The 17,543-nt window shown below is 46.0% G+C and overlaps 1 protein-coding gene across 2 annotated transcripts in view; it reads right to left on the minus strand.

The window, feature by feature from the left end:
- IPMK (inositol polyphosphate multikinase) overlaps positions 1-12,100 on the minus strand; it is a 42,083-nt gene extending 29,983 nt beyond the window's left edge. Inside the window, exons 1-2 of one of the 2 annotated variants that reach the window (XM_040071021.2) lie at positions 11,872-12,100; positions 7,663-7,748 (exon numbers count right to left, since the gene is read on the minus strand). In XM_040071021.2, the coding sequence (XP_039926955.1) occupies positions 7,663-7,748; positions 11,872-12,100 (315 nt within the window). Of the gene's footprint in view, positions 1-7,662; positions 7,749-10,393; positions 10,527-11,871 lie in introns of those variants that run through there. The other variant, XM_058421516.1, reaches the window with a different exon arrangement.
- Positions 12,101-17,543: the final 5,443 nt, after the last annotated feature.

A 17,543-nucleotide genomic window follows, 5' to 3' on the forward strand; every position in this document is an offset into this window, starting at 1 on the left:
TTTTCAACAACCATCACCCCCAAGTCCTCCTCCCAGGGCTGCTCTCAGTCCCTCCTCCATCCAAGCTGTCAGTGTGCCCGGGGTTGTCCTGACCCAGGGGCAGGACCCTGCACTTCTTTGTTGAGCTCCATGAGGTTTCCACTGGCCCACTTCTCAAGCCTGTCAGGGCTCCCCAGGATGGCATCCCTTCCCTCAAGTACATCATCAGCAACAATATTCTCATATTACAAAGCCTGTTTGGGTATTTTTAATCTGGAAACTAGAATTCTTTTTGGAGACTAAATTTATTTTGTTTTTCTTTCAAGCAGGTAACCTACACTTTCCTCAATCTCATTCTGTCAGCTCACCAACCATATCTTACTTTTAAATGAACTTCTAATGCACAAAGTATTTTCTGTGTAACACCAACACGTACCAGTAAGTTGATCCACATTCTGAAATATTCATAACTGAAGTCTAAACAGCATCTGATCCAGGCTGAAAAAGCACTTGCATGACCCTCCAGCAGAGCAGGAGCACTTTGCTGGGGTCTTAATTCAATTAACATACCGTGCACTTTACAACTAGGCATTTTAACTTTATTTCCAACCAGATCTGCTCTTGGTAAGGAATCTTCCTCAAAATCAGGTTGCTGAGAGAACTGATTTTTTTTCCTGCTTATTTGCATAAACTACAAACTACCCAGTCTGTTTCCAACTCCACCCAGTAGTTCTACAATTGCATCAAATTGCAATAATGGCCTTTTACTGTCTCCCTTTTCAAAGGGTTTCTTGGATTTATTAAAGTGGGTTGTAGTTTATTCTGTGATACACAATCCTCAAAGAGCATAGGAAACACCCACCAGACCTTTCTAGGTTAGCTTTCTACTGTGTGGCATGCTTCTTCCAAACTTGTCTTTGCTGCAGAGTGCAAGGGCCACAAATTCTGCCATATTTTCCAAGTCCTACTGTCCAGTCATTTAACAGTGAAGTACAAAAAAAGTATTTAAAGAACAGTAGTAGGACCTCAGCAGATTCTTACAGTTACACTTCATCCTTCATCTCTCTTAGACAGCTGCTCATGTGAAAAAATATCTGAATACCAGCTGCCAGTATTTCACAACTTTGTCAAAAAGCCATTTTTTTTCATTAGTTAGGAATTACTATGTGTCCTTCCTTTTATTACACAGATCCAGGCTCATGGTTTAGAGGCAAGTTCCCACGCTGGTTTGCTGACTTCCCCAGCAAAACAGGATCCCTTCTAGACAATTCCTCAGCAGAGGAATGATGCTGAGGGCAGGAACGAACTGCATCAGAACATGCTCACCGTGTTTGCCAACAGTAATTTGTACACTTCAGTACCAGTATCTCTGCTGCCAATGAGGCAGATCCAGATGTACCAGAATGAGGCACAGCCAAAGATCCTTTTGAGCTACAGCTCCAAATGCAGCAGTAATGAAAGGCAAGGGCAAGGCATTGCATCTCCAAACTAAGATGTTAAGAAAAGCAGGCATCCTGTATTTTTGTCCATACAAGACTGAAAATCAAAGCCTTAGCCAGAGACGTGATCACAGGATAAGGATATTTTAGAACACAACAGCACCACAATGGCCATCATCCACTCCTTTTTCAGCCAAGGATAATCAGCCAAATCAAGAGTACAAAAACACTTAACTGAGCTTACAAAATAGAGTAACTTATCCTGAAACAAGACGTACTTTGCCGCCCCAAGCCCTTTCCTTTCCTGTCAGTAGCAGAGAACAGTTTATGGAACACAGGCTGCCTTATCATGATTTATGCTATACAGGCTTAAACTGAGCCCAGCCTTATGAGTCAGTTCTTGCAATTCTGCGCAAATTCAGGCCAAAACCCATCTTTCAGACTGTTGGCTTCATTTTATGCCATGGAGAGGGGGGGAAATCACAAGTCTTCTGCACTGCCTGAAGCTGCTGGAATACTGATTAAAATCAGACACTGCAGAAAAGAAGCAAGCGGTGAGCAGGAATGAAAAGACACAACCCAGGAGCTGCAGCAGGTTGCTGAGAACAAAATAAATAAAACAGTAAGGAGAAGACTGTTGCCAATGGTGCAAGTGGGCACAATTGTTGAACACTTCTTCTCTGTAACCCCTGAAGCACAAGGAACTGTGGCATCAGAAATATTAATCTAACTGGGTTTCACTAACACATTATCCCCTGGTTACAAACTCAGAAACTGACTGATAAAAAAGAGACAGCAAAAGCTGGACAAACAATATCCATTCTGCCTTGCATCAGGCTGTAAAATGAGCTAATGAGTTCTTGAGGGAAAGCAAAACAAACACGGGTCATTGCCCTATGGAAGCTGCATTTCAATGCATCCAAGGAAACTTCAGAACAATTGTGTAGGCAACCACAAAACCATTCCTTCCTCGCTTCCATGTGCCTAACTCTCACCTAACCATTGTAAATCTCTTTTACATGTCAGAGCTATTTGTGTCTCTCATATCCTGGCTTTGTTTTTAGGAGGCATAACAAGAGTGAAAAACATTTTCTGCTATCTCCACTGGTAACAACTTCCTTGCATTCAGATTTGATGTCAGCAGGACTCAAACCCTGAACTCGAACTGCAGCAGTTAACAGAGCCATCACTTACTTGGCACGGGTGGAAGATTTGTTAACCAGGACAACCAAGTGATTAGCTGAATTCCCTTTTCACAATGCTGTGTGCAGTTAATCAGCTCCCTTGGTTCACAAGCATTGACCAGAGGTAAGAGGTTACCAGAGCTGAGCTAGGACTGGGAGAACCCTGTTCAACTTTTCATTCCAGCTCCCCAAAACCACACTTGCATGGGGGACAGAAAGGAGAATTTGGGTATGACTTGCATTACAATAGCATTGGAAACCTTATACCATTACAGCTATGCTACTTGGAGCCATGACTAGAACCAGCTACAACAATTGTGATGTACAGCAAACAGGGAAAAAGGAAAAGGTATCCACTGGAAACTGCCCATGCTGCAGGAGCTCTCTCAGGACAGTTTTTGGTAGGCAGCAGGAGGAGGGCAAGTATACTACACATGACCCAAATGTCACACAGTCACCACAGGAAAACAGAAGTGCAATTCAAATAAAAGTTTACAGGAACATTTATTGATCTGTTAAGCATAAAATCCCAGTTTATTAGCTGCTCCACTAGCAAACTTCAAACTTCAGTAAGCCATGCTCAGAACTGTTAGACACAGTATTAGGTTTACAGCCACACTGAGTGAAAGCCAAGCAGTGAAAGAGCCATTTCAAAAAAGTTCAGCAACCTTCTCTTGTTCTAGTCAACATTAAGAAACTCATCTCTTCATGCTTAACACACAGCTTGTAGGAAACCAGTCACAAAGACAACAACAACTGTAAATTCTCTCTTCCTCATAGAATCACGGAATGGTTTGGGTTGTAAGGGACCTTAAAGACCATCTTGTTCCACCCCCTGTCGTGGGCAGGGACACCTTCCACTATCCCAGGGTGCTCCAAGCCCTGTCCAACCTGGCCCTGGAGACTTCCAGCGATCCAGGGGCAGCCACAGCTTCCCTGGACAACCTGTGCCAGGGCCTGCCCACCCTCATAGGGAAGAATTGCCTCCCAATATCTCATCTAACCCTGCCCTCTGGCAGTGAGAAGCCATTCCCTTGTCTGAAGTCCCTCTCCAGGAACCCTTATAGGAACTGGAAGGGGCTCTAAGCTCTCCCCAGAGCCTCTTCTCCTCCAGGCTGAACAACCCCAACCCCAATTCTCCCAGCCTTCCCTCATAGCAGAGGTGTTCCAGCCCTCCCATCGCCTTGGAGGCCTCTTCTGGACTCACTCCAAGAGGTCCATGTCCTTCCTGTGCTGGGAGCCCAGGGCTGCAGGCAGCTCTGCAGATGGGGTCACACCTGAGCTGGGCAGCGATCCCTCCCTGCAGCCCAATCTCTCTCTTTTAGTGCCCACAAAAGCAGCTGCCCTATTTAAGGCTTGACATTCCAGCATCCTCCCTCTCTACAGGACAACAGTTTCTGCAATGCTGCATTCTTGACATGACAAACTAAGGAAAGCCCTGGACTGGAGAGTTGTGAAATGCAAAGACAAAGCTGTGCTGGCACAAAGAGCTCTGGAGTACAGCCTGGCATGGCTGAGGCAGGAGCTCCACACCCAGCTAAGCAGTGGGTCAGCTCATACAGTGGCTGCACTTTTTAAAGGACATTATTCTCACATTTTTCAACTCACCTGGTGCAGCAGATCACCGTAGGAGTGCTGATAGGCTTCCTCCTTCTAGCAACACTGCTGAACTAAATCAGAGCATTTCAGCAGGGATGAAAGAGCCCTGGCATAAATCAGACTGAAGCCAAATCCCGAAACACGCTGGGGAGCAGGCCACTTCTGTGGATTTCTCAGCGTGCTTGTGTGGGCAGCCTACCATAAGCTCACGCTGCCTTTTACCAATTTAGTCTCTCTAACTGAAAAGATTACATTTTCAAACAACACTGTTCCCTGTTCCCACATCACTGCATACTGCTGTCTCCCAAAACCTCTCTAAAAGTAGTCCTTTGGAGTACCTCCACCTACGTGTTCTCACAGTGCACTGCCATCACACAGAAACAAGTGATCAGCAGTGTAGATAGCCCTTAAATAAACACTACCCTTATACCTCAATTAGTTTCATTCTCTTGCTGCTCATACCTACTGAAAACAAAGTATTTTGTAGCTATTCAAGGTTAAAAACAACTCCTTTTTTTTTCCACACAGATAAGAGCACCAGAATAACAAGTAAAGTAAAACACTCCGTGGTTATGCAGGCAATGTTTGTAAGGAGTTCATGCCCAGAGGTACAGAAAGGGAGTTTGCAGAAGCAAAATTAAAATGTTATTATTTTGATTAGATAATTACTCAGACTTCCATAACTCAATAGCAAGCAGACATCACAGCTACAAAGTCACACTCCAATGAGAAGTTAAGCAGTGCACAGTAAGCTATCAACAAACCAGCACAAACAGCTCATTGTTCTACTGTTTTATCATAGAAGGTACTCATGATAACCTGGTCATGCTCTGTTTTTCCCCTCCCTTGTAACACATAGCAAGCCCCTTTTCCAGCAGTAGAGAATGAGACTTAGGGCTACAGTAGATAAAAGTTTGGTTTACGTGGTGAAATAATCTCTTACCAAAAAAGACCTCTATTTTTCTTTTTTTTGACTGCTAAAAGGAAAACACAATACGAAGAAAGCAGCCTGAGCAGGATTTACTTCAGCAATTTTCCAGATTTGACAGAGACCTGTGAAATTCTTCCAACTTTCAGCTGCCATCCGCTTCTGAGCAAGTTTTGGATCCCTTATCAGTATTCTGCAGTACATGTCTTGCTCAAGTTCCCACTCCAAAACGGAAGCACATTTCATTTGGGCTCTACTGCTAAGTCCTTAGTGTCACGCTCAACAGAAAAGAAACCATCAATAACAAGGCGAAAAATATCTGATTCGCTGCCACAGACTTTTACCTCTGTCATGTTCACACATCGAGCTGCAAGCAAATCCAGCAGTTTCAGAAGAGAAGACATCTTCTCTTTGGACCAAGAATATTATCTACCTGGCGTCACATTAAATATATCAGAGTTCTAGTCAAACTTGTCTCTTAATGCCTCATTATCATCTATCACGACACATTCCCTGCAGCCTTCAGCTCACAAGCACTAGGACTGCACACTGAAATATCACTTCCTAGTTCTTGGAAGACACTTCTGCTTCAGATCTGTGATAGCTGCTCTCCAGCTGACTCACGCAGCTGAAACTGAGACATGCTCATCTTCTTGCTACCATAAACATCACAGCTTCTCTGTTACTTCACATGAGGAGGTGTGCTGCTCCAGAAGGAAAGATACCCCCCTTGTTTTTGACCCAGGTATTGGGACACTGATTTTCATTCATGCTAGTATAAGGTGGGATGCAAAGGGAGCAGTAACTCACCTACCTACAGACAAAACCATTCTCAGCACAGATGGAAAAACAGGAGCAGAAATCAAAAAAAGAAGGTCACAATGAATCCACAGATACTAATGGACAACACCTGCTTTGATCTTACCAACCGACCTGCTGTGTTGGCCTGACAAAGTGAGAGCCTGGGACCCATCAGTCTTACTTCACTTGTTTCATTTCTGCACCGTTTCTCACCATCTCCTGTACATGGCCACCTTTCAAACAACTCCCTGTCTCAAGGATCAGTAAAATTAGCCTTCCTTCAAACTCTAGAGGCTCATCAGCCTTCTCCAAAGTGATAATGTCTCTAATTATAATAGCCCACAAGATGGGCTGAGCTCAGTCACCAAAGCAGGGCAGCTAGCTGTTGTTCCCACTGCCTGTCAGCTGAGCCAGCTAAACTGCCAGAAGACTACCAAGACAAGGAAGTTTTGCCATCTTTCAAATAGGTCAGATCAGTTCATAAATGTCCAAAAAGCACCATCACGGTGCAAGGTAAATGGCAGGAATGGGAAGAAAAGGCATTTCCCTTTTGGCAACGATGAGCTATTGGATCAGCTCAAGCTGCATGTGAAACTGTACCTTCTCCTGAACCTCCCAGCCCAGAGCAGTTATCATCCTTTAACATCAACATGGAGTGCTTAGATCGCTACAGCCCACATCACACAGCTCTCGCCTGAGAGAAAACACCAGAGCAGTTAAGCACTGAAAGTTACCACTCAGGCTGGACGACATATTTCTTAACCTCATCTCAATGAGAGTCACAGAGAAACTCAGAAAAATATTTACATTTAACTGGCTCCTAGTAACTCAAGAGCTGCTGCTCTGCCTCATCATGAGAATTAGCAAATAATGCTAATATGCAAACACGCTCTTCACTTAAAGCACTTTGCTTTGTTTATGTGAGACATTTCCACAAAATCTGCAAAGTCTTTTGGTCAAATAAATACCCTTTTAGGGAAAAAGAAACCAACCAACCAAAATCCAAGCCAAACACCACAACAAGTAGAGGGTCTCAAGACTCCTTTTACACCAAGCATGAAGATTTTGATAGTTCTTTGTACCTAATAAGCCATGGAAAAGGATGGCAGATCAATCTGACACACAAAAAGCACGTGACAGACTATCACAGGCAGGTAGGACAGAGCAGGCTCTAGAAACTGTTCACAGGAAAGCAACAGCTTTCCTGATCTGCACTTGTTAAAGTTACTGATAAAGCAAACTGAAGATGAGCGATAGGAAAAATATAACAACTGAAGTTAAAACAACTTGAGGGTTTTGATTTTTATTGACTTTTTAAAGGAGCTGAGAACAGAGCAATACTTCTAGCAGCATATCAGGCTAGGAAGAAGCGCAAAACATGCTAAATTTAGATGTAAGCAATTTTGAGACACTTAACTACGTCAGAAAGTTGGGATCAAACACACAACCCCTTAATCACAGACAGGAGATAAGGCTTTCCAATAAAATCTTAGATACTGTGAAAGTTTGCTGTCCTATGAACAAATAATCAAGCTTAAATCCTTGTGAGTGAAGTAGGTCTGGCATGGGGACTGGCATGCAAGGAGCAGAAAGTTCTAGAGAGCAGACAGATACCACAGCAGGGTGTTAGGTCACACTTTCCCGACTGCAAGGATAAGGATGTACTTTTACAGGGAGCACCCCTCATTTCACCTGGAGCAAGCCAGCCTCCTCCACACTGTGGGACCCTCACCTTGTTGTAGAACTCCTGCTCCCTGGGACCACGAGGTGGTGGCTGCAACTGCTTCAGGACAGTTCCATCTGGATGCTGCAGTATGCCTAGAAGAGAAGCATTTCCTTCAGGGCTTAGTTTTAAGAGGTACAGCCTCCTTTTTGCCTTTTTCTTTTTTTTTTTTCCTTCCCCCCAGAAATAGTGACTTCACCATCAAGGACAGCCTCTTGGGAAGCTGTACTGCTTCCACTGCACACACAGAAGAGATAAAATTGTCAGCTCCTACATACAACCCTTAGCAGAGGCATTCCTCTTATTTCTACCATTGAATGATTTCCTGGCTGTAGTTCTGCCCAAGGCCAACACAGAACTGGGATTTGACATTAAAACCTCCACCCCCAAAACCCCCATCATTAACTAAAAAAGATCACATAGACACTCCCTTTTTAAATAATTCAGAAACTGTTCCAACAATGCCAAGGCGTTAAAGGAGTACCACATTTAACACATTTCTCACTACCAGAACAGAAATAAATATCCTGTGGATGTACGTCTCTACTAGTGGCACAGAAAGAATGTGTCCTTACTACAAGAAGTAGCACCCCAACAGCACTCCAAGCTATCAGATGCTACCATCTGTATCTCCCATAATTACATCTGGCTGAATTTCATCTCAGCCAGGCAGCACCTTCAGCAAGCCAGCACAAAAATCTCCTCCAAAATACCCCCATGAAACAGCCTCATGACTCTCCAGTCACCAGTATTTCTGAATACCAGCAATTCTGAATGCAGAAGAAATGCAACTGAGTATCCGAGGATACTCAAGATATGGATGTAGGCAAAAATGGAGAAAAGTAACTGCATTCCTCTGAAATTTGTACTGTGTTGCACCATCAGGTTCAAGGGAAAACCAAAATCCCACTTCTGGAAAAGAAATTTTCTCCTAGGATTAATTTCTAGCTTTTCAGACAGGAATTTATTTTGCTTAGAAGGACAGCAAAAATGTCAACCATATCCAAAACAGGTTCAATTTTCAACTACCATGTGAGAAAGCAGAAAAATGAGCCAGGAGCTTTGCATCCCAAAGAGAGTTTGCAGTTATAACAGCAATTGTGTTTTTCACCTCTTAGAAACCATTATCTATGAATGGGCTCTGTTGTGCAGTCCTGGAAACTAAACAAAATCTTTAGAGACCAAGATATTTACTTCAAAACAACCACCAGATTTAGAATAGTTGTTTCAGTCATTTGCTGTGCCAAAGATTTGCTTTTAAAATTTACACAAAACAGCTCTCAAGTCACGTATCTTGCTGAAAGTTGGATTTCATATTCTTTCCAAAACTAGAAAAACATTGCCACACAATGTGCAGACTACCACAACATCTTCAAGACACAGCAGCCTGTGTTCCCCCTCCCTGTATCCTTCTGTATGTGCTGGAAGCCACTCTGCAAAGTGCACCAAGTACTTCAACAGCACGTGTTCTATACGTGAATTGTTAACAATCACATTGAAATAAAATAGGTTAAACATTAAAATAGGTTTTATAACACATGCTCCTCAAAAATCCACGTTATGGCTTTGATAAGCAGACAATCTACAAGATGGAAAGACCAGGAAGAGATTCCTGGAAGCAGAATCCATACACTATTGGGTTGATACATATTACTTGAAGAGTTTAATATTAACTGATGTCTAAAGTTCCCTCATTCTCTGCATTCTTGACAGACTAGAGCACTCACTGCACTACTCTGTCACTATGACTGGGGCAGGCTGAAAACCAGAGCCACGTTTCAACATTCACCAGGAAGATGTAAACTCCATAACCTTCCCTCTGATGTACAACACGAACAGAGACACCATCACCGGCAGCTCATACTAACATATGGGTGTTGGTCACAGGTTTGTTGTAGTAGGCTTCCTGGGATTTTCCAGCACAGATAAGGAATAGGACCGTTTTAATATGTGAAAAAGCAATTTAACATTTCTGAGGAATCAACGGAACCGTGTTGAAAATAAAACCCTGAAATATCTCACACAAACGTTTCCCTCTGGCTGTGGATGCAAAGCTTGCTACCATTCTGAAATGTGCACTCTGAAGGAGAAGGGCCTCTTTAGCTACAGAGTCCCACCAATGGCTTGGGGAGCCCCAGCATTTTGCAGGTACAGGCACCAAACCCTAGCCAGGAGCAGGAGGCTCTGGAAGGTGACATATCCCACCAGCTTCTGTCCCTCTCTCCCACCTATGGAATTCAGCCACAACCCAAAGTCATTACTTTACTTACTACACAGGAGTTTACTTACTACACTATCTGGGGGAAGCACTACTGCACACAGCGTTCACCAAAAGGGCAGTCACAACGCACAGAAGCCTAATGCCTACACATGCATGCAGTGTGAGTGAGAGGCCTTTCTCTGCAAAGCAGTAACAGTCACAGGGAAGAAAGGGGAAAAGGAAGGTTATTCGGGAGAAATTTTACAGTGTACTTTCACTAAAAAAATAAAGTTAAAAATACTTTGGATACCTTCAAGTCCTCTGTCTGTTTGTATGTGGGAATAGAAGGGAAAATTGAGTTACAAAAATGAGAGCTGTAAGTACCAGAGCAGCTTTGGTCTTCACTTCAAAACAGTTTCCAAGATGAGATCATCAACCATGGTGGCACCTCTTCAGAAAAGTCTCGGTCTTGCCCACGAGATGTGGTGTAGCTAGCTTTACCTAACCCACCGGAGTGGCACCCAAAATATAGACAATCACCTGTGCTGTTTGATCTAACTGCAGGAAGACTGATGTGCCAAAGGTGAAGCTCTCCCTGAAGCGAGCGATTTTTTGCCTGATCCCACCTCACGCCATGAAGTACGAACACGGAACACATAGACCTTCAAGGATCCAATGCACCTCCATCTATATTTTATTGCAGCAGCTGGGGCAAGGGACAAGAATTACTTTTCTGTGGAGATTATCAGCAGCGAGACATGCCATGGAAACAGGCTGTAGATAAGACAAACTCACAGCACCCTTAGCGCTGTAATTCCAGTCATGATCGAAAAGGTTCTGAAGTTCAGCCCTTGGCGGGGGCAAAGAGAAGAATAACTTTTTGTTGAGATTATCTGCAGCAAGGCACACCATGGATGCAGGCTGTAGATAAGACAAACAGTGCCATTAGAGCTGTAATTTCACTCACTGATGCTGACAGGGCAATTCAGCCCTTGGCCTATTCAGCAGGGTCAGTTCCTACAGCCAGGGTTCAAAGGCAATAAGGCAGCAGGTACTCGTTACAGCTACTCTCAGGGGCACTCTGCAAGCTGAATGGATGTGTACCTTCCATCTGGCTGAGAGGCAGGAGTTACCCCAAATGCAACATCCCGGAAAAGTGAGAAATACCACTTGGCAGCATTAATTTGGTCACTTGCCTTGGCACTGACCACTGCCCATGCTAAAAGGCTCCTTCATCAGAAGGGCCAACATCTTACCCCTCAACACGGAACTAAACCAGAAATTTAGAGCTGGTGGAGGCATACGAAAAAATGCTGCGTCCTCATGTATTTCTATTATCAGACCACTCCCTAGCCATTGGTTCAGGTTTATCATCAAATAAACAAGCAAATATTAATAGCTTAATAATAATTTGCTGAAGTTTCTGGTGGCCACAGGTTCGGGTGGTCTCGTTAGGTAAGCCATATTTTGGACATATGTTCTGAGAGAACCAGCATGCTGCCACCCGAATTCCCACTTTTTAAAAGGTGCCTGATAAAATTGAGCTGAACGGCAGAAGTCCTTCGGTTTAAGGGTGCCTGGTAACTACCACGTCCTGACAGACTAATGCCATTTAGAGAAAGCACCAGAAGAATTAAGTTTGGCAGCGGTTACACCGCTCCATCCGCGGCCTGCGCGCAGAGGGGAGCTCGACCGGCCCCCCCCTCCGGCCTTCCCAGGGAGGCTCCGGTCCCTCGGCGCTGCCCCAGGCCCGGCACCGACGGCCCGCGCTGCTGCGGCCCCTCCGGCGGACAGGTGCGGGCAGAGCCCGGCGGCGGCGAGCCCCGCGCTCACCCCCGGGCGCCGCTCCCGCCCGCACCCACCGCCGGGCCGTGAGGGAAATCGAAGCCAAACCCGCCCCGTCACAGCCGGCCTGGGAGAATTCAGATAAACGGAGGGTAGGGCGGGGTGGGAAGAACCCCCCTCACGGGCGACCCGGCCGGGCCCGCCGCCCCCTCCCCGCGCCCGTCGCCGCTCACCGCCTTTATCCTTGCCGTACATGTGCCCGGCCACCTGGTGCGACAGCGGCACGCATCCGTTCAGCGCCCGCCGCCGGCCGCCCCCCGCCGCCGCGGGGCCCGGGGAGGCAACGAGCACCGGCTGGGCCGCGGCCTCGGCCTCCTCCTCCGTCTCGCCGCGCCCGCCGCCTGCGCAGCACCCGCGCCCGCCCTCGGGGCGCCCCGCCGGCCGCGGGGGCTCCGTGGCCATGTCCCGGCCGTGGGGGGCTGGCGGCGGCGGGCGGGGGGTGGCCGCGCTCTGCCGGCGGCGGCGGCTGCGGCCGGGCCTCAGCGGGCCCTGCGAAGCAGGGCGCGGGCGGCGAGGGCCCGCGACTCCATCACCCCGCACCGCGCCGCCCGCCCACCCCGCGGTGGGGCAGCGACCGCCACCGCCCCGCCCCGCCCCGCCCCGGGCGTGGCTCCGCCTCCGCCGCCCGGCCCGGCCCGGCCCGGCCCGGCCCGACTGGCGGCGGGATCGCCGCTGTGCTGACGGTGACGGTGGCTGCGGTGGGGCCGCGCGGGGCGCGGCTCCGGGAGAAGGCGCGGACACGCAGCGCCGGTTCAGCGGGCGCTGGAGAAGGCGGCAGGGCCCGGCACAACCCGGCAGAACCGCCGAACCGGCCCCGAGCCGCAGAGAGGCCGGGACCCCAACCCCGCGACACCCCCGGCCCGGCCCACAGCCCGCGCTCCCCGCCGGTGCCGCAGAGCCGTGCGGCGGCGGGCAGGCGTGGTTCCCCTCCACTCATTCTCGGTAACCTGAAACACCCCCGAATCCTCTTCGTTTTTATATAAATCTACCGTCACGCCGAGATTTGTTCCGTTTCTCTCCAGGAGATCGGAGTGACTGCAAGCGAGATCCAGCCGAGGTACGCGAACAGTATAAACCTTTACAGTTGACAGGGAGCCCTTTTCGCGCTCTGTACGTGGTGGTCTTGCATTAGAGATGAGTACACCTGGCCCAACACCAGATTAAACTGGATAACGGACTGATTTCTAAATTGAATGTTACCGTGGACAGAGGAAGGTGTGCGTGGCCCTGCATTCACTCTCAGGACCCCAAAGCTTGGCTAGGATCCTTCATTAACACTTCACTAGGGCTCATATCAGCTCTATTTAGCAGACTGTCATTACTGCCTTTTCTTTTTGCTGGTTCTTTCCCTTATAAAATGAGCAGATCTCTGTGAGTATTAAATCTGCACTTTTGCTGTGATACCTGCCAGTATCAAGTTCTGTTTAGCCTTAGTAGGACACAGAAACAGGGAAGAAAAAAAAAAAAAAAAAAGGCCAGAGACAGGAATATTAATTTTAGCAGATACGGGTTGTTTTCCCAGGTTTTATAAAATGGCCTTATGTATATTCAAGAATTGGAACTGACATCAGAGGAAGCCCGATATGGTGAACTTGCTATTTACCATCTTCCCCATCCCATAGCTGGGAGATCTGGAGATGTGGCAGGTGGTTAGCAATTTAAGGAATTTACTGGGGAAATCAGAGTATCAAAGGAGCAGGAAGGTCACAGGGAAAAATAAGACTTGAGTGAGAGAAAGGAGCAAAATATAAATCTATCAAAATTTAGCTTCTTAGTTCATTGTTGATGGAACAGTTTGTTTTACTCTCTTAACTGGATAAGGTGATGCAGATGGGTTACAACTCAGCAAGATCCTTTCTGAAGCAGCAAGTTTGGGCAGAAGACATTCTCCCTCCTGAATATCCCCTTCTCATCCGTCATTACTGTCCAGCCCTAAAGATTAGGAGCCAGATAGGTGCAAAAGTAAGCTCCTATCTTCAGATATCCAATGATGAATTTTCCCAGGGGGCTGCTAGCACAGGAGAGAAATACCACAGATTGGCCAACTCTTGCACAAGAATTAGTGAGGTGTACAGTGAAAAAATCACAAGTGTGTGTGTCTGGCAGAGAGGAGGCTCCCACTCTTGACAGCAGTAGCTGCTGCAGGGTTCAGATGCCAGCCTGAGACTTGCAGAAAGATACTTTCCTCTGCAAAGATGTGAGGCACTTCAGCTATCTCGGTCTAAACACAGAGAGAAAAACAGAGATGGCATTTCAAACTTGTCTAAGTGCCCATCTAACACTGCAATCTGCCTGAACTCAAAATCTCAATGGAAAAAAGAATGGAATTAAAAGGCAAAACCCTGGAATTAAAAGATTATTCAAGCACCTAGTCTTCAACAGATAGCTGCTAGATATTCTTGCAGCTAACAGTAGTGTGCCTGGAGGGCATTAAAAGAAATATGAAAGCATGAGTAATTGGAATAAGCAAACACTGACTCCTTCCTTTTCCCTGACATTTTCTTTAGTCAGATTTATGCATATAAAATGAAGTGACGTGAGACTGTCCTTGCCTCACTCATTCCACCCTCACACTTCAGCACATGGAGTTCACTAATCTTTCTGGGAACTTCTAAAATGAAACAAGTGAAACAGAGAGAATAGCAGAAATGGCAAATAATTCCTTTCTCCACAGTGTGATACTGTGAGAAAACTGAAACTGAAAACTGAACCTGCCAGTGAGGTTCCTGAGGAAACTCCTCATCTCCAGGCTGTGCAACTCCAAGAGAAAGAAGAGGCTGTGAACAGCTCCTAAAGAAGGGGCATTTGTTTGAGAATCTCCTCCAATTCCCCTGACAAAATGCATTTGGCAAAATTATACTTAATTCTGGATTACTCTTTCTCACCGTTGCTGAAAATCAATCTTACCTCATTCAGCCTGATGACAACGTACAGACTGACATTGCCTAGAAAATACCAGGACTGCGTTTGTGCTGCGAGAGGATGTCATGGGCTGAGAGCACAGCTGCCCCCAGCTGAGCCAGGATTACAAGAGACTCACTCTCTGCTGAAATAAGGGCCTTTTGCAAACACAAGAGCTAGTTAATAACTAACCACAAGACGCAGGGTAGCTTAGTACAGGAAATAAGCTCCTATGTAAGTGGAAGTGCAGGAGGACATTAGGTAAACAGAGTAGTGGGGCCGGGTCTTCGCCAAAATATCAGTACTCTAAGAAGTATGCTGACAGCAAACTCTGCTGGATTTTTCAATGTACCTTCACATGGTTCACAGACACCTCTTCCACACCTCACCAAAAATACTGCATTTTTGCCAGAGCAGTGCTTTCTGCACCAGGTCTGTGTGAGAAACACGGATCCTGCTGCCCGCAGAGCCACTTCCTGCATCAGGCTGCCGCATGTGCGCAGCTCCTGCAGCCCAGCAGATTGCAACAGAGCCGGCCAGGGCCGTACACGTGGGCCTGAGAAGCAATGGCCATCACCCAAACCAGCTGCTGGTGGACAGGCAGAAGCACCTGCAGTGGGGCTCCTGCAGGCAGGGAGACCTGTCCCACTCACTGCGCAAGGCACACACCATGGCAGCAGCATCAAGCTGGAGATGCATTGCAGCTCTTTTTTCTTGCCATTTCAAAGCAGAAGTGTTGCTGTATTGGGACCTCTTAAAATCACTCAGAGTGTTTAATCTTTTGTTAAATTCCTGTTTTGTTCTTGTTAAGTGAAGGAAAATCAAAACTTACCCTTATCTGCTGCAACTGTAAAATACAAGGGTGCTGTCCTGCTTTCTCTCCCAGCTACGGCCTTGTCACTTAGGCATCGTGTCTCACAGTGATTAGTACTTTACCTGGCACATGGATGCAAACTCTTTGACACTACTCTCCTCCCTGGCAACTGGTCCATTTGGGTTTTCTAGAATGAAAACAAAGGCTTGCTGTCCAAAGCCAACCTACACTCTGTGATAATGTGGTCCATGTAAAAAATTACTGCAAGGTTAACTCACAGCAGTTGTGTATCTTCTGGATCACCTTTTCTACAATCAGAACTGCAGCTGTAAATTTGGGGAGTCTGTTCTGTATTAGAAAGATACAAGGACTATAAAAGTGAGAAGCTCATTTCAACAGTTCTTCAGAATCCTTGGATTTTATTTTCTTCTTACTGATCAATAAAGAAACTAAGCCAAGTATTTGAAGGAAAAGTTAATTTTTGAACTGAGAGTAGGTTAAGGGTTGGGAGGCAAATGAAAGGGCTTTGATGGTGGAGAGGAGGCAACAGTGGGTGTTTGGTGAGACTGGTTTTATTCAACATCTTCATTCACAACCTGCAGAAGAGAGAGTCTGCAAAATCTCCAGGTCTACGGATGTTCCTGACATCCTTAGGGCACTCAAATGCCATGCCAATGATGACATCCTGCAGGATCTCACAAAATTGAACAAAAGGCACACTCTTGGCATAGGAGTTTCAGTATAGATAAACGTAGGGTAACACATGTAGAGGAAAATAGTCCAAACCAAAGCTCTTTGATGCTGATGATGGATCTGGCTGCCATGGCCCAGGAAAGAAGCCTGAAGTCACTGTTAACAGTTGCCTGAGATCATCAGCCCAGTGTGCATCTGCAGCCAAAAAAGCCAACAAAACTTTAGGGAAGCAGGAGGAAGAGTGTTGAAGGCAAGACAAAAGGTGTCATTTTGTTGCTCTGTGTACCCTCCGTGTGATATATACTGAGTCCAATTTCCATGTCTGGTCTCTCACAGAGAATGGGAACATACCATTAACTATCAGTATGAAAGATTAAACCATGATTTGTGGAGAGCCTAAACAGCTGAAACAGGCTTTAGCTGCCTCCAGTCCTAGAAAACAGCAATGGCAGATGTGTGTGCTTTGACATCCTTGAGAAAGAAGCTGAGCTTCTATCTGAAACAGAAACTTTAGATCAAAGTCTTTGGTACCATCTCCTGATCTCATGCAGATACAGATCCTCCCTTTGTCCTTCTGAACAGGGCTTTTTTTTTCCCCAAATACAGTGTTGTACCACTATCAGGCGTTGTTCATGGTTTACAAATGCATGATGGCATTTGGATTTCACCAGTTACATCCTAACGCTTTACAGGATAAGCCCAGAACTTGATTTAAGGTGATCAGCATGCCAAGGGGTTTATTTAAAATGCCTGTTTGTCTTTCCCCAGAGGTGACTTTGCCTCCACCTGCAGTAAAATGGAACATTTACTGATTAAACCCACTGGCATTAAAAAAGTCTGTTCTATTAAATGGTATTCCGTCACCAAAATTAATTTGCGAAACAACCGTCACAACCCTTAAAAGAGTAATTTAACCTGCACAGCTGCTGGAGCCAAGAATGAGATTGAAAGAACACAGTTTGAAAAGAGCATCAAATTTAATCATTACTGCAGTGGAAGGCTGTGCTGGCTGTTGTTTTGGTACCCAAATCTTGAGCAAGAGCCCTGGCAGTGAACAGACAGTGCATCTTGAACATGTCTTACCCATGTATGGTGATATTTTCCAGCTGTAAAAAAGTATTTGAGAAAAGTTATGCAGTGTGATCTTGTCATTCATTTTGCTGCCTGTTGCCAGCTAACTTGACTGAATAGAACAAACATTGCAGTTACTGAGCAGACCCTTGGAGTACACTGATTTTTGAATGCTTTATACATTAAAGATGTCATCTCTGGGATGCTCAGGAAGCTTTTTTGCACAGGCTGCTCCTGGAAAGGAGAAGGCACTTTTTTTTTGTGTGTGTAAATCTGCCACACACACACAAACAGCAAAAGAAAACTGCAGTCTGCATGACAAAAAAGGATGCAAAGTAGAGTGGATTAAGGGCAGTGCAGTGTCAA

The sequence above is a fragment of the Hirundo rustica genome, chromosome 8, assembly GCF_015227805.2.
Source record: "Hirundo rustica isolate bHirRus1 chromosome 8, bHirRus1.pri.v3, whole genome shotgun sequence".
In the NCBI taxonomy this organism is placed as follows: Eukaryota; Metazoa; Chordata; class Aves; order Passeriformes; family Hirundinidae; genus Hirundo; species Hirundo rustica.